At 39.4% G+C, this 24,203-nt stretch overlaps 1 protein-coding gene across 6 annotated transcripts in view; it reads left to right on the plus strand.

The window, feature by feature from the left end:
- NCOA1 (nuclear receptor coactivator 1) overlaps positions 1–23,639 on the plus strand; it is a 296,364-nt gene extending 272,725 nt beyond the window's left edge. For 2 of the 6 annotated variants that reach the window (XM_037813217.1, XM_037813216.1), the window contains exons 19-22: positions 6,759–6,933; positions 12,770–12,953; positions 17,544–17,633; positions 21,344–21,514. In XM_037813217.1, coding sequence (XP_037669145.1) covers positions 6,759–6,933; positions 12,770–12,953; positions 17,544–17,633; positions 21,344–21,514 — 620 coding nt within the window. Of the gene's footprint in view, positions 1–6,758; positions 6,934–12,769; positions 12,954–17,543; positions 17,634–21,201; positions 21,259–21,343 lie in introns of all 6 variants that reach the window. The other 4 variants (XM_037813220.1, XM_037813221.1, XM_037813218.1 and 1 more) reach the window with 4 other exon arrangements.
- Positions 23,640–24,203: the final 564 nt, after the last annotated feature.

Raw genomic sequence — 24,203 nt, forward strand, 5'->3', positions numbered from 1 at the left:
CATCAATAAAATCCTGATCAATTATTCTAAGGCTTTGTTTTATTCCACTAAAAAAAAAAAACAATAAAAATAGTTCATCTGTCAAATTTCGGTCATGCACATTAAAATCTGTTCTCTGGAAAGCCAAAAAAGGAAAACTTCGTATCCCACTCCCATTCCTTGACAAAGCCACTTGGAAAAGCAGTGCTTCACACCCTGATTCTGTTGGCATTGACAAGCTTTCTTTCTAGGTCATTGGCCTTGTCTTTGATCTGGGTTGAGATAATGTGTGGAGCTTCCTTCTTCACCAGGCAGAATAAACAGATATGCCTCCCCCCCATCACAAGTGCTCTAGCTGATATTTACTTCCAGCCCAACTTTCAACTGACAAAAAGTACTTTTCACAAAATAAGAATTTTTCTTTGATACAGTAATCATCTATATTACGGAGTAAATGCAGAGGCTGGTACTGCAGACAAAGCTGTAGTTTCATCCAGTGACATACTGAAATGAAATGGCAAACCTATTCACTCTTCCATGAATGCCTCCAAATAATAGAGGAAGAACTGTTAGTCTTTCTGAAGAGTTTTAAGAACATTTAAAAATGCAACATTTAAATTTCTTTCACTGCTCTAAGCCACCAACCTGCTTCAACATGATCAGCAACCTGGTAGAAGGCAAGACCAGGTTTTATGTTGCTACAAATAAAAGTTCTAGAAAGCCAGGTATTCAAATTTCAGCCTTCTCCAAAAAAATAAAATAACATAAATAAACTGTTTATTGTATCTTAAAGAATCCAAATTAGGCCTTTTTGGTTTTATGCTTTCATTGCCAATAAATTTGTCACAAAAAAGTATGTACTAAAATGTTTGTGTACTGACATGTTTCAAGGGTTGGCAAACTATGTTCCACCAGGCTTATCCAGCCCATTGCCTCTTTTTTTTGTGAATAAAATTTTATTGGAACACTGCCATGCTCGCTTTTTTACATATGTTCTGACCAGCTTCATGCTACAAGGGAAGAGAGGACTTAAGCTACAGAGACCGAATGGCCTGCAAAGCCTAAAATATTTACTCTCTGGCCCTTGACTTGTGTTAAAGGAACACAGTAAAACCGAAGCATGAATACATTAGCTTGCTTTATATTCTTTGCTTTGGCATCTTTCAGCTTATTATAGGCCCAAAGTAAATGAAGGAACATGTGGGTAACTAATGCCAAACTCTGTTTTCTTTTATTTCTGAAAACAGAAAACTCTTTTAGACTATTATGTCATGATGAGTGCACAAGAACAGAATTAGACATTTTTAAACATTGTTATATACAAAGGCAATATTCAAAATAAACATGAAGGAAATCTTTAAAAATTTTATACCCACTTTTATTGATTTCCTTGAAGCCCACCCGGAGACTCTTTTTCTGTGGACAGCAGTAAACACCCTGCTATCCACTCCTCCTGAGTGATCTCCTCGACTGCTCTGGCTTCAGTAGCCTCCACATGCTAATGACTCCATTCGCCTTCCATCCCCAAACCAGACCCCTAAGCTCATGTGTGTAGCTGCCTACAGGGCAGAGAAACGTAATGTTCCACCAGCACCCCAAATTCTGCATGTCCAGGCTAGACTCGTCAGCTGCACTTCTCCCCTCCATATCTCAGTGTTCCAACCATAGCAGACTTCTCCAGCTCTGAGAAAGGGCACAGAGCCCGCTTCCTTTCACTCCCAGGCCTCTGGCCTCCTGTGCCCTCGGCCTGCGATCCCTTCCCTGATCTGTCTCGATCCTGACCCCCTCCTTCTCTCAGAGCTGTCTCCTCTGGAAAGTCTCCCTGGTGCTCCCTTTCATAAACACCCACCACCTTGTGTTAGAGCCGCTGGTTAGCCTGTCTGCCTTTCTTTTTAAATAGCAAGTTCTTTAGGTGAGCAGAGTGTGGGCTTTTTAATCTTCGCTTCTCAAACGCATAGCGCAGTAATCTGGCAGAGAGGAGGTGCTCAGTGAAGCATTGGGAAAATAAACAAATGGACATATGAATCCCAATTCCCCTTGCTGCTGCCATGTGGCTGTGATGCCAGTTATGGTCCAGCCGGAAGACTTAGAATAAACTAGGCAAAGATAGAATCGTAGGATTTTTAAACTGGAAGGAGTTAAATCATCTGGCCGATAAGTCTAGGGTCCATTGTAGCGGCAGAACTGTGACCAGTACTCAAAATACCCCTCCAGTTCATTACCACGAGTTGGTTCTTTCTGCTAAAACCAGGTCATCTGATAAAGAAGACATGAGTGGTTAGAATGTGAGATGAGGCCAGAAAGAAATGTGAAAACATCCTGATGTTCTTAAAATTTTTTACTGTTTAATCCCACAGAATAATATATCCAGAATATTCTCATATATACTTTTTCTGAAAGAAATTATTTCATCATAAATAAGGTTAAAAAACTCATTGAGAACAGACAAATATTTTTTTAAGGGTCACAAACAAAATAGTTAAAATTTAAAATATAGAATTAATGCAAAGACAGTCTACAAAGAGATGAAAATGATGGGGAAGAAAAACAACCCTCTAGGGTCACAAATAAAATAGAAAAAAAAACAAGAGTATTTCTCCAAATATTCTAAGTCAAAATATTATCCAGAGATTAGGTCAGATATAGAGGAAACAGCAAGGAGAAAGTATGTAGCTTTATTTATATAATTTATTTTTTAAAATAGTTAAAATTTTAGTGGAAAAAAAGAACTCTGATAGTATAGAAAGTTTACAATTGGCTCTAATTTCACAGATAATTAAAAAAAAATTTAAAATCATGGACTGTGAAAAATATATATATATGTATACAAGAGTACATTAACTCCATTTCTTCACAGATTAACCAAACAGCAAAGAGAAAAGTTATATTAACACTGACAGAACATAGTACACTATTATATAGGCATATACAATGTGTTTACAAAGAGATATTAAGAACATAGAAACATGCTTGTAATACAATGATAAGGGAAAGAAACGGGTCAGAAAATTATGCAACGTTTTACACAGCAAGATTTGAAGGAATTATACTAAACTATGGGCAATCAAATTAAGACATTCTTTTTTCTGTACCTTTATAACTTTATCTGCCTCAAAAGTACTTAAAGATGATGTATTTTATTGTGAAGAAAAAAAAAGAATAGAAAGTGCTAGTATAACAGGAAACAAATAGAAAGAACCCATTTTTATAACTTGAAATTCTCATGGACTTCTACTTTTGGAAGTAATGGGGTCCAGATTTACTTCCCATCTTAAACAAACAAACAAACAAAAGCAGACAAAATACATTGAACAACAGCTTTCAAAAGTCTCCAGACCTTGCTGCAAGGATGGGGAACCTAAGGGGAACCAAGTGGTTTTCTGAACTGAACGGATGGAGCTGGGAGTCCGGGAAAGCTGAGGCAGCAAGAGGTTGCAGGGCGGGGAACCAGTGAGGAGAGAGCTCCACAGAGCGAGACTCCAGATGCACACAAGAGTCCTACTCAAGTCTTCAGCTCGTGTGTGTGTGTGTGTGTGTGTGTGTGTGTGTGTAAACAAACCAAGGAGGACAGGGAAAACAGCCTGAAAAGATTAGAGAGAACAATCCTCCAAATTCACTCAAGGCCAGAAATAGATTAGAAAACCTCATAATTCATGCAGTATCTAATAAAATACTCAGAAGTGTTTTGCTTCAATAGTGGGGAAAAAAAAGTCCTGCTTTTTTCTCACTCAACAAGGTTTGGCACAAGACCCAGAAGAATCGAACTATTTCCAAGTAAATTAATCATGACCCAGACAAAGGTCAAGAATATTTAGAATTAAAAAAAAAAAAAACCAGCACCTAAGAAAGTAAAATTTGAAAAGTATGGCATCTGATAAAAAAAAAAAAAATTGCCAGGCATGAAAAGAAGCAGGAAAATACAATCCATAATGAGGAGAAAAAGTAATCAAAAATCAACTCAGAAATTATACCAATGATAGAATTAGTAAAGAGGGACATTAAAAGTTAACAATTATAACTTCATTCTGTATATTGAAGGAGCTAAAGGAAAGCATGAACATGTTAAGTAGAGATATGGAAAATATAAATAAAACCCAAATTAAACTTCTAGAGATGAATACTACATTGTATGAGTTGAAAATTAAACTGCATGGGAATAAGAGCAGGTTAGACATTACAAAAGGAAAGATTAGTGAACATGAAGATGTAACAGTGGGAACTATCCAAAATAAAATCAGAGAGAAAATAAACCAAAAAGACAGTGATTCACCCTGACTTGATCTTAAAAATTCAGTGCAATCCCTGTCAAAATCTCAGCATGCTTTTTGGAGAAATTATTTTTTTATTATTCCCTAAAAAAAAAAAAAAAACAATTTTTTTGTAGTAATATGTTCAAATGCTGATTGGGGTGATAAATGTACAACTTTATGATGATACAGTGAGCAACTGACTGTACACTGTGGATAAATGTATGGTATGTGAATATATCTCAATAAAATTGTAGGAAAAAATATAAACAGGTAAAAGTGCTGGAGAAAACATGGAGAGAGGGATGTACCTATCTACTGTTGATGAGGAGGCAGAATGGTGTAGGCTTTCTGGAGGTCCGTGTGGTGGTTCCACAAAAAGCTAAGTATGTGGAGCTATAAGGTCCTGCAACTTCATTATGGCGTATGTACTTAGAAGGTCTGAGAGCAGAGACATGAATGGACACTTGCACACTGGTGCTTATGGAGGCAGTATTCATGATTTGCAATGGGTAGAGGTGGCCTAAGGGTACACTGACTGAGGAACAGAAGGGTGAACTGTGGTGTGTGCATACAATGGAATACTGAGCAACTACAAGGAGTGAAGCTGTGAGACGCACAACGAGGTGAATGGATCCTGTAGACAGCATGTTGCGTGAAGTACGCCAGAAACAGAGCAAACGCTATAATGCCTTACCAAAATGGACTAACTGCAATGTATAAACTCAGAATTGAATCTTAGAGCACAGCCTAACAGGAAACTATTATTATAATGGTCCCTAGATTGTGAGCTCTTACAGTAGTCAAACCTATTCCTGAATTGTAATGGCTATCTCCAAACTCTGAGATGTTGATCCTTTAGTGTATAACCTGATTGGTCTCTGGAACACTGGGTATCCGTGTGACGCCTGAAACTGAGAGCTAGAGCTCGGCAGATGTGAATGTCAGTATTAACGCATACAGCAACTGTTTTTTTTTAAAAAAAAAAAAAATGGCTGAAAAAGAGCCCAGACTTCAATTAGAAATATGAATGAAGCAGATCTGGTTAAAACTAGGGCAAATCAGGCCAAAGGGTAAAGGTTGAAACTGACTATGTGTTAAAGCTTCAACCTCCATGTGAGACCAAGGGGAGATGTTCATTTGGTGCAGGATCTATATTTTCTAAACAGTATAACTTCTACAGTCAGTTTGTTCAAACACCACAATTGCATGGATCTTTGAATAGGAGTGAGATATGGTAGGTTTGTATAGGTTAGAATGAAATAGCAACACATCCCAAAGTAATTTGGGTGGAGAATAAAAATACATATGCAGGGCTCCCTGAGGAGCTGGGGGAAAATGCGCAAGTGTTAGTCTTCACCTGGATTGTTGCTGATGTTCTCACAAACATTGAGGACTGGCGGTTTGATATGCTGAGCCTCTGTCATGGGACTGGCCCTTATGAAGCTTGTTACTGCAAAGGAGAGGCTAAACCTGCGTATAATTATGCCTAAAAGTCTCTCCGAGTACCTCTTTGTTGCTTAGATGTGGCCCTGTCTCTCTCTCTCTCTAGCTAAGCCAACTTAGCAGATGAACTCACTGCCCTCCCTGCTTTGTGTGACCTGACTCCCAAGGGTGTAAATCTCCTTGGCAATGCAGGATATGACTCCCGGGGATGAATCTGGACCTGGCATCATGGGGTTGAGAACATCTTCTTGACTGAAAGAGGGATGCGAAATGAAACTAAATAAAGTTTCAGTGGCTGAGAGACTGCAAATGGAGTCAAGAGGTCACTCTAGTGGACATTCTTATGCACTATATAGCTAACAGTTTTTGGGTTTTATTGTATTGGAATAGCTAGAAGTAAATACCTGAAACTAGCAAACTCCAACCCAGTAGCCTGGACTCTTGAAGACAATTGTATAGCAATGTAGCTTACAAGGGGTGACAGTGTGATTGTGAAAACCTTGTGGATCGCACTCCCTTTATCCAGTGTATGGATGGATGAGTAGAAAAATGGGACAAAAACTAAATGAAAAATAGGGTGGGAATGGGGGGGATGATTTGGGTGTTCTTTTTTACTTTTATTTTTTATTCTTATTCTTTCTGGTGTAAGGAAAATGTTCCAAAATAGATTGGGGTGATGAATGCATAACCGTATGATGGTACTATGAACAGCTGATTGTACACCATGGATGATTGTATGGTATGTGAATATATTTCAATAAAACTGAATTTAATTAAAAAAAAAATAACTAAAAAAAGAAGTGCATGTAAGCAAAAAAAGAACAGAAGAAAATCATACATAATCCTGCTGCCCAACTTAGCATCTTAGTGAATGGAAAGCACTCTTCCAGACTTGATTTATACATTCATTTATCTATCTGTCTATACTGAAATTTCCTGCCTTATTTTTAAGGGACTACATTACCCCCCACTCTGTTGAATAGGATATTTCTGAATATATTATGGCAGATCCCTGTGAGTTTTTCCTTAGATGGGGTTAATAGATTTATAGTGTGTTCACATATTTTAATTTGTATCGATTTACAGGAATGGTTCCCCAAGGTGAGGCCAACTTTGCTCCGTCCCTCAGCCCCGGGAGCTCCATGGTGCCGATGCCAATCCCTCCTCCGCAGAGCTCTCTGCTCCAGCAGACTCCACCGACTTCGGGGTACCAGTCGCCAGACATGAAGGCCTGGCAGCAAGGAGCAATGGGAAGCAACAAGTAAGGGGGCAGTTTTTATATATGAGTGTCCCTGATATGCTACAGCATGTAAGAACAGCTGTGCCTTCTTGGGCTCATTGTATTTTCACAGTCCAAATAAAAGATTATTGGCTACTGCCATTTATATAATGCAAGGATCTGAATTTCATGAAACCAGCAAAGAAAAATGATGATTCTTAAATCCTTTAAGTATCAAATCATTTGTAAGGCACATGGGTGTGTTTGCAGTCCAGGAAAGTGATCTGGTGGGTCCTCAACCTTTTTCCCACCTGCAGCAAATCTGAAGAATATCATGAACTCCCATCAGTACCACAGACTCCCTGGGATAGATGTAGAAATGTGTACTTTTTAAAAAGTCTTTAAAAGAACACTTACAAATCTTAAAAATGTAAAGCAAGAATGGTAATTATATTAGAATCCAGCAAAGCTGAATAGTGAGCATACAAGTTTGACTCTTGAAGATTCCATAACAACAAAGGTTTGAAGGCTTCTCAAGTTAATTCTGTCTTACCCCTCTTTGAATCTCATAATTTTCAGTGGCCCCATCACATCCATTTTGTTTAGAATTATCTTACTGCTGTCATTTTTCTATCCAAATCCTGGCTGCTGAACTTTTCACACGTCACTTGAGTTTTATAAGAGTTTTAATTTGGTTGTGTCTTGGTTCTAATGACATGGAAGCCGTTTGATCTGACAACATAATAAGTAAGGCAATTCAAGTTGAAAACTTAAGACAGTGTTCTCTTGAAGTTCATTGAAAGGTGAGAGAGGAAATCTTCCTGTTAGAGAACTGTGTCACTCCCAGTGAGGGCCATGTGGAAATTAGGTAGAAACGGCACCAGCTCCGTAACACGCAAGAGTGTGCGTTCTGTTCCCAGTTTCCCCTTCCCACTTTAGATTCCCCGGTCGTCGTTAGACTTGCTCCTCTACGGGCACTCGCAACTTCTTTGTCCAGCTCTCCCTCTGTTGTTCTTATACCTAGCAAAAATCTTCCTAGTGAAATCCAGCTGAACTCTTGCTTCTTAACTACAACTAAGCATTTAAATATGACTTGAAAGAAGCACACAGTCTTGCTGACAAGTCCCAGTCTGTTTCTCTGCTCCCCTTTATAAAAGACTGTGCTCTATCCACTCCCTCCCTGCCTGTTTCTTTTTGAGCCCGCCAGGCTTTCATCTCCACCTCTGCACTCAGAGTGTCCTTTTCAAGGGTGTTAGCGTCCTCTGCAATGACAAATGCAAGGACCAGCATTAGCACTTGACACATTTGAGCACTCATTCTTTCTTGACATTCTTCCTTCATTTGGTTCTGGGACAACTGTCTTGAGAAAGGCGTCTCTCTTCCTATTTCCTCCTTCCACTTAGTCTCCTTTGCTGATCTTCCTCCTCTCTCTGACCTCCATTTGAGGGCCGCAGGGCTCATTCTAGAACCTCTTTTCTTTATCTACTTGCCTCCCTTGGTTGTATCATCCAATCTTGTGGCTTTAAATACCTATCTCTGTGCTTAGGACTCCCAAATTAAATCTCCAACCCAGACCTCTCCCCTGAACACCAACTGCCAATTAGATATCTCCAGAACAAAATCTAAATTGGTATTCTTCCCCAAACCTGCTCCTCCCTACCTTCCCCCATCTCCATAAACAGCAACTCGATTCTTCCCGTTATTCAGAAGAAATCCTTCTCTGTTTTTCTGACATCTCACATCAAACCCATCAGCAAATCATGTCAGCTCGTTAGCAGCTCTGGCTTCTTACCTATTCCACGTGTACAAGTCAGTGCAAACCGCACTCATCTTTTTCCTGGACCTGCTTCCATCCTTGCTCTGCATAAGCCTAATCTTCACATGAGAGCCATAGTGAGGCTTTTAAAGCATAAAGCAGTATGTCAGTCCTTTACTCAAAACTCTACAGTAGCTCTCCAACTTGCTGCAAATAAAATATAGGACCAGTAAAGCCTTACCTAATCTTACCCGTGGCTGCCTCTCTGGCCTCATCTCCTGTCGCAGCCCATGAGGGCCATGCCAGTCCAGAGGCCAAAGAAGACAACAAGCATTTTCTGATACATGAACTTTTATTCAGGGCTTACTTACAGGGTGAGAAGTCGTGGAGACATCATGACGGCTCTCTCAGGCTGGGCAGGCATCGCGTTCGCAGGAAAGACGACTGAGCGATGCAAAAAGGACAGAAAGCCTTTTATAAGGATTTGAGACAAAGGCCTTCCTAAGGGTGGGGGGAGCATAGATGCGGGAACAGGTCACTCTGACCTGAGAGGTGGTGCAGGAAGGACTAGAATAACACTTGAACAATTACATTTTGCTCTTTTTGTGAGACTAAGAGCCTCTCACTTGCTGCCTGCTTCCCATAAAATTACATTTTTAGGTCAATTTACCCTTTTTCTCTTTAATGGCTTAGAAAGACAATAGGTTAAACATTTAGCTGCCTAGATCATGCAGACTGCTGTGCACCAAAGATCTGCAGGCCTGATTTGCTCAGGCCACGGATTGTCACACCTCCTGTTCTCCTCCTCACTCACTCTGCTCCACTGGCTTCTGCTAATTCTTCTGTTCCTCAAATGTACCAAATACATTACATACTCAGGGCCTTTGTGTTGTCTAGTCCCTCAGCAACCACATGGTTTGCTTTCTCACACTTAGGGTGACATTTAAAAGTCCCTTCTTAAATGTCACCTTATTAGAGAGGACTTCCTGAGTATCATCTCTAAAACAGCACCATTTTCAACCATGGTCCCTCTTTTCCTGCTTTATTTTTCTTCATAGTGCTTAACACCTGATATATTGTGTGTTAGTCTATTTATGGTCTATCTCCCCCAACTGGAAGACAAAATCAGAAGAGCAAGGACTGTGTTTGTGTTTACTTCCATGTCTCCGTCCTCTAGAATAGGTAGGCACTTAATATATATCTGCTGAACGAATGAATGCAAGGACTCTCTATTCCTAAATCACTATCCTTGAATTTAGATTCAAATATGGACTTGGGTCTTTGTTGTATTTAGTAGTTGCTGTGAACTTTGACTTGCCCAGACCATTCGGGAAAGATATTATCACCACCTCTTCAAACACTCGTATGTGCTTTTTGGTTCCTGTGTTGAGGTGTCATAGCTAACACAGGCAATGTGTATTTTGTGATCATTCACAGTCTCTAATTGCACAGCACCTGATACCACAAGGAACACAGAAAAACAGCCCCTGCTGTCAGGATACCAGGAGTTCAGTTGGTGACAGGGGTAGGTGGGAGGGAGTTGCTGGTGGCAGAAGAGATTTAAAACATGAAACAATCAGAAAATCATTAAGTAGAATGATGTAATAGAGTTCAGAGACAGCATAATGCAATTCCTTTTCATTATCTTTGTATAGCAAGAGAAATAAAGGTTTAAAACCAAACCGGTTTGTCATGGGATAGTGTTTCTGTGTAACATTACTCTTATGGGAGACTCCCAATGCTTATAAGCATCTTTTTTGATGGTGGAAACATACATACAACACCAAATTTCCTGTTTTAACCACTTTTAAGCATACAGTTCCATGATGTTAGTTAACATTCACAGTGTTGTGCTTATTAGCATTTTAAAGGTTGAGAAGTCCTGCTGTTTAATCTTTGCAGACTTATTTGTCTAGAGAATCCTCCCCTCTTGTTAGTACCTGAAATATCTATGGAAACCCACTTTGGGCTGGAATCCTCATCTTTCCATCTTCTCTCTTTTTCCCCATGGTTTAGGGGCTGCCAGATAACTGGCAGGAAGCAGAAAACAGAGGGGTCTTGAGCACTGGGGCTTGCAGTGCCAGTGAACCCAAAAGACCTCTCCAGGACCTGGAGCAGCAATGGGGCTGCAGGAGGGCTTGGGCTTCTTCCCTTGACGGAAGAAACTAAAATGGAGCTAGTGGCAGGAGCAGTTTGAAAGAACTTAGGCCAATTTACAGTTCCAGAAAATAATTTTGAAAGGAAAATAAATCTAAACCTTTTTTCAATAAGTATGACATCACTATAGTCCTTGAAGCTTCTGGACTTCAGCTTCCATAGTCTGCCCCTCCAGCGTGGTGATTTATGTGTCAATTGACAAATGACCACTGTCTGAGGCAGAAATGTTCTCATTAGAAAATGGGCAATGACTAATAGCTTTTTTTTTTCTTCACCTTTAGTTGTGGGGACACTGTCTCACAAACATACACACTGTGCAGACATCCATGGTCCACAGATGCATTACTGATCATTTCTTTCCTAGGCATATAATTTTCTTTGGGCATTTGTGGTTTATAGTTACTTGGGAAAAATTTGCTCCTTTTCCACAGACATGATGAATAGGCTGTTTTCAGCCTGTTAATTTCAGTGTGATTCCCTTAATCTACCAGAAGATATAAATGTCAATACATCTTGCTTACCACCTGAGATCTAGCAAGAAGTAGCTAAGCCATTGATGAAGTAAATAATTTTTAAAATCAAATTCTCCAGAATTAACATTAAAATAGGTAGAATTTTACCAGCAGTTCATTGTTTAACAAGTTGATAGATAATCATAAAATGTTTGGTGTTATGTAGAACTTGTGAAAGATACTATTCATATCCTTCCTTTAGATGTGTATATCTATATCACTAAGGATTTGGAGAGTTAAATATAAAGTTTGAAGTTGAGTTTACTTGGGGTTTATCCCATATTATTCTATCAGCTAATAGTAACTGGTTTCACATTTGAGATCTTTGGGAAAACAACAGTCCAGAACTTGGCTATGAAAAGGGAAATCAGTAAAACAAGCCCCCTGAAGAAAACAATTGTCCTTGGCATTTCGCTTCCTGGAAGAGACATGAAGCCACCTTCAGAAGTTGTTAAAAACATTAAATTTGTCGAATAAAAACATCTGGTTATAAACATTTGGTTTCCTCTTAGTTTCCAGCATATTGAAAGCAGCCAGAAGTTGAAAGCTTGAGAAGGGACAGCAAGCTATAGGATGTTGAATAAAGCTTCTCAAATTTTAAGGTGTATAAATAGTTAGAAATGCAGCTTTCTGTACCCACCCCCAGAAAATATGATTTTGAGAGGCTGGGGTGAGACCTGGGAGTCTTAATTTTCCACTAGTTCCCCCCAAAGATTCTCTTGTAGACAGCATCTGGACCACACTTCAGAAAACACTGGCACTAGATACAGTAAAATCTATAAATAAAAAGCCATCTGACCCTGCTCAATTGACAACACTGAGTAACAATTCATGTCCATAATTCATTCATTCATGTATTTACTGAGTACCTGGTGTATGCCACTTACTAGTAGAGGAAAAGAATAAATGGAACAAGATAACATTCTTCCATGCAGGTGCAAAGTTTAAGAGGATAAACCTGCAATCACAGTGTAAGAATGTTCTTTGACTCATTTATTCCTTGGTTAATTCATTCAACAAACATTTATTGTCTATATGCCAGGCACTTTGCTTAAGCAGAACGTTCTCAGTTTAAGAAAATAAAATAGTGTAATAAATTTTAGAATGGTTTTAATGGGTAAATGGGTAAACTTCAGCAAGCTCGAAGATTTATGTATGTGAAATACTTCCTTTCATAATTATTCAGATAACTGGAGCTTAGCATCTCTGATATTGAGCCAGATAATTGTAACTTAAAATGGGCACTTTCTAATTATTAAACCCTTCGGACAGAGTTTAAAATATATCTGAATTATATTGTCATTATATATTGTATGAGATGCAATTTTATGTGTAACTTCTGAATGTTAAGACCTTTTATTTAGAATTCTATCTGGCAATTAAGACCACAACCCAATCTCATCCCCCTGTTCATGATCAGTGGATGTAATCTGGATTGTTTTTGAGTTAACAGTGTGTTCAGTCAAGCTGTCCAGAGCCAGCCCCCGCCTGCCCAGCCAGGAGTGTACAACAACATGAGCATCACCGTGTCCATGGCAAGTGGAAACACAAATGTTCAGAACATGAACCCAATGATGGGCCAGATGCAGATGAGCTCTTTGCAGATGCCAGGAATGAACACCATGTGCCCTGAGCAGGTAAGTGGCACAGGCGGCATGGCACGCCCCTGCATACCACACCACACCATGAGCATAGTTCACTTTTTCAAGGAAAATCAGGTATGATGACAGTCCTACATTCATTTTCTAGGGCTGCTAAAAGAAAGTACCACAAATTATGTGACTTAAAACAATAGAAACTTCTTCTCTCACAGTTCTGGAGGCTAGGAGTCTGAAATCAAGTTGTCAGCAGGGCTGTGCTTTCTGAAGACTCTGGGAGAGGATGCTTCCTTGGCTCGTAGCATCTTAATTCCAGTCTCTGCCTTTGTCTTCATGTGGCTTCTTTCCCTCTGGTCTTTCTGCCTCTGTGTTCAAATTCCCCTGTTCTTATAAAAACACTAGTCATATTGGATTAGGGTCCACAGTAGTCGAGTATGACCTCATCTTAACCAATTATATCTGCAAAGACCCTATTTCCAAAGAAGGCCACATTCCCCATGTGTACCAGGAGTTAGGACGTGAACATGTCTTTTGCAGAGGGACACACTTCAACCCCCAATACTCACTGAAAATGACCATGATGCTTCATCTTTCCTGTCATCTCCTAATAATTACTGACCCATAAAAAATACAATGGAAGTTTTAACAGACTATAAAATTTTAATCTCTGGATTTCAGTGTTTAAGATTCATTATAAAATGGTACATATAATACTTTAGCTTGGAATTTACCTTGTTTTTATTGTTAGCACATCTTCATTTTTCCCTTTTAATTCAACAAACATTTATTTGGTAGTTACTATTTACAAAAATTGCACCATGGGAGATAGATATTAACAAGTTGGAAGAGATAACATGATCAAAGTATCTGTTTAATAATGGGACAGAGCAGTTGTGTAAGAGATGAACCCCCATGGAACATACATATTTATGTCAGATGAGGGGGTATGTACAATTGAGTACTAAGGGTTTAAAGAAAAAGGCCTGTGGGGAAAAATTCATGAAATATTTGTTTAAATTTTAGGAAGGAAAGAGAAAAGGACATTCAAGACTGATTATGACAGCATGACCTAGGCAGGAGCAGAGGTTGAAAAGCCTAGTGGATGTTAAGGGATATTATGTATTATATTTAGAGCAAAATTTATGTGTTAAGCTTTTTGAGGACATTGCATCTCAGCCAAGTATTTGGAGTTAATCGTGGAGCCTCCTGAAGATTTTTAAACTCAAAGTGATATTTAAGATCATTGGGGTAGCTTACCTGTAGTTACTATTCTAACTCTTCACATCAAAGTAGGCTGTGGTGACTAGATTATTTAGCATGTAGCCATAATTTATAGGAATTCTTAAGAATATATAAACATTGATTACCTTTCCTATAGAATTCCTTTTTGATGTGAATTTTTTTTAAGATCATCTGTATTCCCCAGTAATTATATAGTAAACCTAAGGAGGTTAGTAGAAAACAGACAACTTAGTAAGCCATATCTTATAGCAAAGTAAAAAAACTAAATTTTATTGTTTCTTGTCCTTGTTGTTATTCAGTTATTAGAATTATTCACTATCTCCATTAAATTAAAATAAGATACTTAAAAATATGAATTAGGTAAAAGGATGTTATATTTAAAGTAGGCTTCTTTTGTAGTTGGATCTTGCTTTTGTCCAATCTGAAAACCTATGCCTTTTAATTGAAGTGTTTAGTCCATTTACATTTAATGTGGTTATTGATAGGGTTGTATTTAAATCTTCCTTCTGTTTCTCTATGTGTCCCATCTTTTGCCTTTTTTCAATTTATTGGGCTATTTTTATTATACAGTTATCTCTTTTGTTGGCTTATTAGTTGTATATCATTCTGTTTTGTTATTTTAGTGGTTGCTTTAGAGTTTATGGTATACTTTAACTGATCAGTCTACGTTCAAATGATAGTGTATATAAGAACCTCACAACAGTGTATTTCCATTTCTCCTGCTTGGCCTTTGTGATTTTGTTGTCATGCATGTTATGTCTGCATGTATTATAATGCCCACAATATGTTATTATTTTTGCTTTAAACAATATGTTTTTAATTTTAAATAATAAGAAAAGACGTCTTTCATATTTACCCATTTCTGGTGTTCTTCATTCCTTTGAATAAATCCAGATTTCCATCTATCACTTTCCTTCTGACCAAAGGTCTTCTTTTAATGTCTCTTATAGTACAAGTCTGCTGGTAAGGAATTCTTTCAGCTTTTGTATGTCTGAAAAAGTCTTTATATCGTCTTCATCTTTGAAAGTTCTTTTCTTTGAATTCTAGGTTGACAGTTTTAGCTTTCAGTACTTTAAAGATGTTTCTCAGCTGCAGTATTTTTTTTTACATACAGAATATTCTTTATATAAACCTAACAAATATGCAGAGCAGTTATATAAAGTTAGAGATACACATTACACAAATAAGTAGCAAAGGTGTAGACATGCATGAGGCTGAAAAACACCCAATTTAAGATAGAGGCAGAGGCAGAGGGCGTGGGTGTGATTGAAGAGGGACACCCTAGGGTCTTCAGATATTCTGGAGCTGATTATTTCTTCATCTGCTAGTGGGGGCATTTATTATTCTCCATACCTTTAAAAATATGTTTCAAGTAGATAATAGTAATTTTAAAAATGCATCCCAGCCATGGGGAGGGGGTTTTGGGGTCCCCTCTGTATTCCCAGTTCTCCCTCTCCCCCACAAAACAAGCTTCTATAAGTTTCCTGAAACTGCTTTCTCTCCACCCCCCTCCAGTTCTTCATAGCTCCTCACTAACAAAGCCCCCGGCCCACTTGTCTTGGAATGGAGCGTACTTTCAGCTGCAGTATTTTTAATGACATATCTGCTGGCGTGTTATTTTTGTCTACTGTACAAAGACCCTTTCTGGCTGATTTTAAGACTTTTCTCTTTATTAGGGAAAATTACAGTTATGATTGATATGCCTCAGTGTGGTTTTGTTAGTGTTCATTGTGCTTGGAGCTCATTGAGCTTCTTGGTTCATGGGTTTATAGCTCTTATCCACTTTGGGAAGATGTTGACTTTTATTTCTTCATGTATTTTTTCTGTCACCAGCCCCTTCCTCTCCTTCAGGGACTACAGTATCATGCCGCTTGAGTCCTACAGCTCACCGATACTCTTGGTTTTGGGTTTTGGGTGTTGTCTTTTTTTTTTCAGTCATTTTTTCTCTGTTTCATTTTGGATAGTTTCTGTTGCTGCATTTTTGGTTCACTAATCTTTTCTTTTGCAGTGCCTAATCAGCTGTTAACTTTTCCAGTGTATTTTTATCTCAGACATTGCAGTTGTCATCTCTAGATGTTCAGTTTGGGCCTTTTTTGTATCTTCATATCTCTAATATGTTGTCTTTCCTCTATCTTTTTGAACATATAGAATAATAATTTTTAATATCGTTGCCCATCAGTTTGACCGGCAATCTGTGTTGGTTTTGATTGATTGATTGCCTTTTCTTTTTATTATGGGGTCACAGTTGTCTGCTTCTTTGTGTACCTTGTAAATATTTATTGGGTGCCAGACCTGTGACTTTAACCTTGTTTATATTCCTATAAATATTCTTGAGCTTTATTCTGGGAAATGGTTAAGTTACTTGGAAGTAGTTTGAGCCTTTCAGATCTTGCTTTTAAGCTTTGTTTGGCCGGAGTAGAGCAGCATTTAAACTAGAGCTAATTTTGCCTCACTGCCAAGGCAAAACCTTTTTAGTATACTACTTGATGCTACACGAATTATGAGGTTTTCCACTCTGCCTAATGAGGTCAGGATTTGTTCCCATCCCTGTGTGACCTTCCAAAATTGTCCCACGTATGCTTTCCAGGTGATTCTTTCCTCTCCTTCAGGTAGTACCTGACATACCTAAGCTGATCAGTGCTGAGCTGAAGACACGAGGGGGCCGTCTGCAGACCTCCAGAGCTCTCTCTCTCTCTGTGCAGTTACCATTCCTCTGATACTCTGCCCTATGAATTCCAGCTGCCTTAGCCACCCCAGACTTCCAGCTGCATCTCCTCAAATCAAAGAGCCTGGCACGCTCTGCCTAGGTTCCATGTACCTGCCCTGGAGCCTGGGAATTCTCTCCAGGCAATAGTAGGACTCACTTCATTTGTTTCCCATCTCTTAGGGATCACTTCCGTTCACTGCCTTTTGTCCAGTGTCTTAAGCGCCTTTGTTTCACATATTTTGTCCAGTTTTGTAGTTGATAGATACAGGATAGATCAGATCCCTGTTACCGAATCTTGTCTGGAAGTGGAGTCTATCGCTAAATTTTTTTTTTTTTGCTAATTAACTTTTTATTAGTTAAGTAACTATGTAAATATATGTATAAAAGTGTCTAATTCCAATTTTCACAAACTGAACACACCCATTTGAACTATCACCCCACTTAAGAAACTGAACCTTACCAGCACCCCAGAGTTTCTCCTCATGCTCCCTGAGAGTCATGTCTACCCCTACAAAGATAACCACTATCCTGATTTCTAACAGGACAAGTAGACTGCTAAGCTCTTTATTTCTACTGTCCTCCTGTTACTTTCCTGCCAATTGAATTGTTTTTCATTGAAGAATTTGTTCTTCAGTTTAAACATATAGCTTACAATTTGGTCTTGGATTTCTCTTTGATAGATAAATGATCCAGCATTGAGACACACAGGCCTCTACTGCAACCAGCTCTCATCCACTGACCTTCTCAAAACAGAAGCAGATGGAACCCAGGTCAGTAAGGAAACTCGGAGCTATCAAATGTACTCTAAGGAAAAGTCCGAAGCTGTCAAATGCACTCCAGATACACAGAGGACTTTCTGTAGCACTGTGGTTAAGAGCCTGACCTTGGGAGTCAGACCTTGGTATGAGTCCTGCCCTGCTCCTCTTAGCTGTGTCATCATGGCCATGTGACCAACTTTCCTGAGCAGCTGTATAACCATCAGAACTAACAGGATACCTACTTATAGGATTGACGAGGGGGTTAAATGAGATAAGCTTTTAGAAGGTTTAAGCCAATGCTTACACTGGATAAAGGGATCACAAATGGTGGCCACTAATTGTTATTTTATAAATAAACCCAGTACAAAACTCGTATAATCACAATATCTCAAGAGATACCAGTGAAAATCAGACCAAAGAAAAACTTACTATGTCCTCTGCCTCCTTTTAAATTTTTAATCTCAGAACTAAGGGCAGCTGCTTTCCTACATTAATATAAAATTAGAAATTTGGGAGCATTTAGTAAATATATTTTTTTAACACACTGCATTATGCTGAGGGTGAGAGATATGGAGAGACATAAAATATGTTCCTTGTCCTTTAGATGCACTGTGCGGAGCAGTGAGAGAAGGATGTGCTAGTTGTGAAATGCTTATGATTTGCCAGGTGCTGGCTAGGCACGGCATGCTTTATCTCATTTAAGCCCCACTCTAACCCTATGAGAGAGGTAGCATTCCTTTTTTCACAAATGAAGAAACTGAACCTGAGGAGGTTTAACTACATGCAGAATTCACAAAGCTAGAAAGTTGCAGACCTGAGGTTCAAACCCAGGTCTTTCTAACACCAAAGTCCATGCTTTTTCTGCCATGTCACGTAGGGCCTGCTGAAAGAGAAAACATACCAACATATGCACATGGATTGTCACGTAGCCAAAGAAGGCAAACTCTAATTGATGTTACAAGTAACAAAGGCTGTGAGCGTTCAGAGTCAGGAGAGATGGCTGAGATGGTCAGAAGAGCTTTCACTCGGGAGAGAGGACCAAGCTGGATGGTGAGGAGCAGCTATCAAGGAAAAGTGAAGGAGAAAGTATCGCAGCTGCAGAGGCCACTGCAGTGGGTGAATTGAAACGTATCAGGGACTGGAAGTAGGGAGCACAGAGGCAGGGAAATAGTAATGTCCTATTTAGTCCTGGCAAATGAAAGCCACTGAAGTAAAGGGTTTGTCTTAAGAATTCAGAGAAATTTCCAGAGGCCTTGAATGCTAAACTAAGGAATTTGGAACACTGAAGGAACAGTGATGAACGTGCTAGTTTAGGCTTCAGCATGGAGTGGAGGAGCCTCGGAGGAGAAAGACCTGTTAGGCCATGGCCGTGGTCTGAGCACTGGGTGCTAGGTGAGTCCTGTCTGGGGAAGAAAGGAGTTGTGAGAGGGGGGATATGAAGCCAGTCTTGTCTTTCAGAGAAGACTGTATTCTACATTATCACACCTGTGGAGATGTATACTGGGCAGGTTGACAAAATTAATGCAAAACAACCACAAAAGTTCCTGAGCCCTGGGACAGTATTTGAATTGAAGTAAACACTATACTGGAAAATCTTAAAAGGCTGGGATTCAAGTCATACCATTCTATTCACCTGGAAAATCTCAAACCTCTTTTGTGTTGTCCTCTGCCTGTGTGTGGAGGTGTGGTCATAGAAGAAGTCCCTCGAGGTCTGCTCTAAGGCATAATCTGCCCCCTTTCTCAGGAACAGTTCAAAATGGCTGAAATGTGTACTATTTAGAGTTTGGATTAGTCTTTTCAATGTTTATTTCAAAAATAGATAACCTAAAATAATGTATATCATTCTTTTCAAAGAAGCAGAATTTTCTCTCCAGTTTGTTTTGCCATGGCTTTATCAAGAATGTTTTTAAGTATTTGGGGGCAAAAACACCTTATGCTCTAACATAAACTTTTACATGTTGAAATATATAAACATAAGAAATTAACATAAAAGCACTATAGTTTGTGCTCATAAGTTTCAGTGGCAGAATCTTCTTTATCTTATAGCCCATCATGAAATCTGTTTGCTCCAGTGTTTTTGTATTTGCCAAACTGAAGCTGGGGAGTGAGTTAGATAGAAATCTAGAGAAAAGGAGAAGGAAAGGAACAGAAGAGAAGGACGGAGGGGGTATGGAGGGTTAGCTGTGTTTGAAGAGCTGGAATGGGGAGGAGGGACACAGAGACTGGAGAAAGAGGAGGTGTTAGCAGGATGGCTGACCCGGGAAAGGGCAGGCCAGGCGCGGAGCCCGAGAAGGAGACACTAGGGTAAGGCAACGTGGGAAAGGGGGCGGGCACTGGGCCCCTGGAGAACAGACTCAGAGGAGTTGGTGTTTTTTAGATCCCTGAAGAGAGCCCAAAAGAAGAGGAAAACAAGTGGGAGCATATAGGGGCAAGGAGCAAAGTTTGAAAAATTGGTGAAGGATGAGGATGAAGAGAGAAATGAAGCTAATAAACTAGTGATTCAGTTCATTAAGCACTAAAAACAAGCAAACAAAAAACCTCGATTCAGGAGACATCTGCATTATCTTATAAAGTAGAGCTGTGTGTGGATTATGAAGAGAGGACCCCAAGGACTAGACTGATGTAGAAATTTGATAATCGAGACATTTGGTATTGGGCCAGTGAAAGTTGGTGGAAAGCAACTTCTCTTTGGCTGGGATAAAAGAGTTTTCAGAAAGGCTGTGTGTAACTGGCATGAATTGATGAGGACTATCCAAACACCTGCATCCCTGATCTAAAATGCCTCATGGATCTGATAAACACAAGGCACAAGTTTGCAAAAAGTTGGAGACACTGACTTGAAGGAAGGCACCTCCGTTCCTGGTCTGGAACATTCCCGAGCGTGGTATTGGCCTTAATTAGTCCTACGAACGGCTTGTTAATAAGGCTGGTCGGTAAAAGACTAACTTCTGGCTTTGTTTTTCAAATAGAAAATGCTAGAACTGTGCAACGCTAGACATTTTTAAGGAACATGAATATTATTACTGAAAGTAGTTAAAGGGAAATTTCACACTGTTCTTACCTAGTAGATTTACTGTTTTTAGTTCATGTGTTTAAATGAATTGTCTATCAGGGGAAAAAATGTCAAATATAAAATTGTTTTACTGATATTTTGCTGTAATTCTAAAGTCAATATGTGAAGGAGAGATATAGAGATAAATTTAGCTAATGCATAAATTTTCTGGACATGAGTCTTAGTAATGCCAGTTTCCTATTGAGTTGTGGTGGTTTTGTGCTAATACTGGGTTAAAGCCCTTAATTTTTCAGTGACAGCATATAGATTTTTTTATCCTACTAAAGTCATCCATAGGATGCTTTTAAACCAGTTTTCCACATAACAAATATTTTTTTAAACCCACCACTGGATACCCAGTCTCTGAAACGGCTTCTCCCACTCTTGGCAGCGTTAGCAATGAGGCTCACTTTCAGTATTGATGGCAACCCAGTAGCAGGCTTGACCATTCCAATTTTGGTTTTATTTTTAAAGTGTGAACTTTCCAGAACCCTGAGCAAAATGAGTGCAGCAATTTTCTTTTTGTAGGACAAGAAGACAGAAGAGTTCTTCTCTGTGGTGACTACAGACTAGAGGAATGCTCTAGTGAGTTTCCACTTCAAGTAGTACCCACTCATAAGCCGGGGGGGCAGACCCTTCTGTCTAAACACATCTTTTATTTGTGTTCCAGCAGGTGCAACAGGTTCAGGTGTTTGCTGACGTCCAGTGTACAGTGAATCTAGTAGGCGGGGACCCTTACCTGAACCAGCCTGGTCCACTGGGGACTCAGAAACCCACGGCAGGACCACAGGCCCCCCAGGCCCAGCAGAAGAGCCTCCTGCAGCAGCTCCTGACTGAATAACCACTTTTAAAGGAATGTGAAATTTAAATCATAGACCTACAGAGATATACAAATATATTATATATTTTTCTGAGATTTTTGATATCTCAATCTGCAGCCATTCTTTAGGTCATAGCATTTGGAGCAAAAAAAAAAAAAAAAAAACAAGGAATTTACTTTTGTTGGGAGCTTGAGAGATGTTTTTGTTTCTTTCTTTGTAATGGCCTTGGATATTGAAAAAATAACAAGGCAGAACAGTTGGACAATCTATTTCTTGAGCCAAATTTAATTATTCTTATTTTTATAATCAGTCATCGGCTTCTTATCTGGATAAAGGCTTTTGGAGAAGAACCAAAAGGACAAGTTCCAAGGGGAAGATGGAGCTCCGTCTCCGCCAGCTGCGTCCAACACTGCAGCGGAGGACGGGCCTGTCCACCAGAAGCTGTCCTGCCCGCCAAGGCCGCAGCCCGCCCCTCGCCCACCCCTCGTGGCTTCGTGTGTACAATCAGCTTCTTCTAGCAACTCTCTATCTGTTGGCTTCAAGAAAATATTTTGCCTCCACATACATACCCTTCTCCATTTTTTAAAGATGAATTTAAACCAAGATGCCTCCAGGAAAGAGGAAGAAATGGGTATCTTCACAGAGGAATCCAAAAAATACAGTTTGGGGGAAAATGCAATAATTTTTTGATGAGATGGGTGAAAGACAAGAAGAGAGTCTGTCAGTTATTGTAGATACAATTTTCTGATTAAATCTGGAAAAAAAAAAGGCAGCCTGTTCTTTCTGCTTTTATTATATTAATAGCTGTGAGGTAGCTAAAGTTATTTAAAATAAACTTATGATCCAAGTAGCTTATTTTTCCCCTTTAAAATCTCACTGTAAATATATTTGATTTCATGTAGAAATTGATTTCCTTCTGTTTAATTTTATGCTTTTATTATCATATTCTTGATTTTTTAAATTTGTGTGTGAAGTATAACTTTGGTTGAGTTGCGGTTACATTTGGCTAATCATATGTCATTATTTTAATAACTGTGATACCATGTATGGATTTACTTTGGGGTTCAAATCAAAATGCCACTGCCAGAAGGAGCTGTCCCGGACAGGCTAGAGCACACTGCCCTAGATTGTCCCCGGGATCATCTAACTTGAGAGCAGTACAAGGAATTATCACCAGAAGTGCACAGGCTACTTGTACAGAGAAAAATTAGTACTCAGAGAAAATCTTCATTTTTTTTAGATTGACTTTGGGAATTTGAATTTTCATCAGTGCAAATACAAATTTCTCTATCCTGCTCTGAAACTAATTGGTACCATATTTTCCCTTTGTGTCTTGTCGCTCTGCCATGTCCTGCCTCATCCTGGCCTCTGAGTCAAGGACCCAGTGAACTGACTCTCTAGTTCCAGGAGTTCCACTGCAAGGCCAGGAAAGCTTGGGAAAGGTCTTGTGGAAGAAGCAAAGGTAGCCCCCCATCGCTCACGTTTACCTGCACTCCTGGGCCCGTGAACGATTATGACACCTGTCATTCTGCACCAGCCACCTCTGCTTCCACGGCAGAGGAAAGGCCACCAGAACTATCAGTGGAAGAGGAGCATGGACTCAGACTTCAAGGAAGAAGCCATTTCCCCAGGTCCTCCTTTCTGCATCTCACTAACCCTGGTTACAAATAATTCCATTGAACAGCATCTCTTCTGAAACTATGCTGAATAAAAAGATTAATAGAAGGGCTCAAGTGGGTAGCAACTATGAAACAAAAATAGGACACTCAGTTACAAACACTGTCTCTTAGTTTTTTCAGAAAATGCATCCCTAATTTCATTCATTCCCAGCTTGACTACCCAGCCATATTACTCTAGTCCCTGCCAAACTGCTCTGGGAGGTTGTTTCTGTTTTGTTTGTGATATTTAGATGTGCAAACTTCAGGAAGTTCACCTTTAACTTCAGCATTCCAGATGAAGTTTCCTGGCTCATGCTTTTGCATAAGGAACTAGAAAAAAAGTGGTAAGGAAAATTGGAGATGCTAACATCCTCCCCCATCCCAATTGCACCTTAAAATATGCATGTCACCTTCAAGGTTTTATAATTGCACTGTTGTTTTATGTATGTACAGATTAAAATTATTGCTACATTTGAGGAAAATAAAATTGCTTGCTTCTATGTAATTTCTGTCATTCTACAGGAAATTCCCTTTTCCAGCTACTGAATAGAATTTGTTTAACAACCTCATGGGTTGCCTCTTCATTTACAGGGAAGAAATAAAACCTGCATCCTGCAGGAATTGCCAAGGCCCCCAACAACTAACGATTAATTTAAGGATAATAAAGGAAAGGATCCCTGAAGCCAAAGATCCTCGACATCACCCTAGTATGAATCAACCCAGTGAAATTTGGGAAGCTCAAAGTGAAGTTATGTGAGTGGGCTTTGAGGAAGTTCTAACTTGGGCCATTTGCCTGATGATTCAACTTACTGACAGGGCTAGTTCTTGACCCAGGAGATCTGGTCCGGGCAGCACTTCACAGGTTACCTAAGTTCTTAGACAAATCTGGAGCCACAAGATACCATCTCTCTCTTGATTATAGGTTTTTATTATATACTGACATTTATTTGGGGAGCCTCCTTCAATGGGACAATGCAGTTTATAAAAATTAGGCCCTGTCCCTTGTTAGTGTGTTTTAAAGGCAGCCTAAGTAGGGCCAGGGTGAGGAGGG

This window comes from Choloepus didactylus, chromosome 20 (assembly GCF_015220235.1).
Source record: "Choloepus didactylus isolate mChoDid1 chromosome 20, mChoDid1.pri, whole genome shotgun sequence".
Classification (NCBI taxonomy): Eukaryota; Metazoa; Chordata; class Mammalia; order Pilosa; family Megalonychidae; genus Choloepus; species Choloepus didactylus.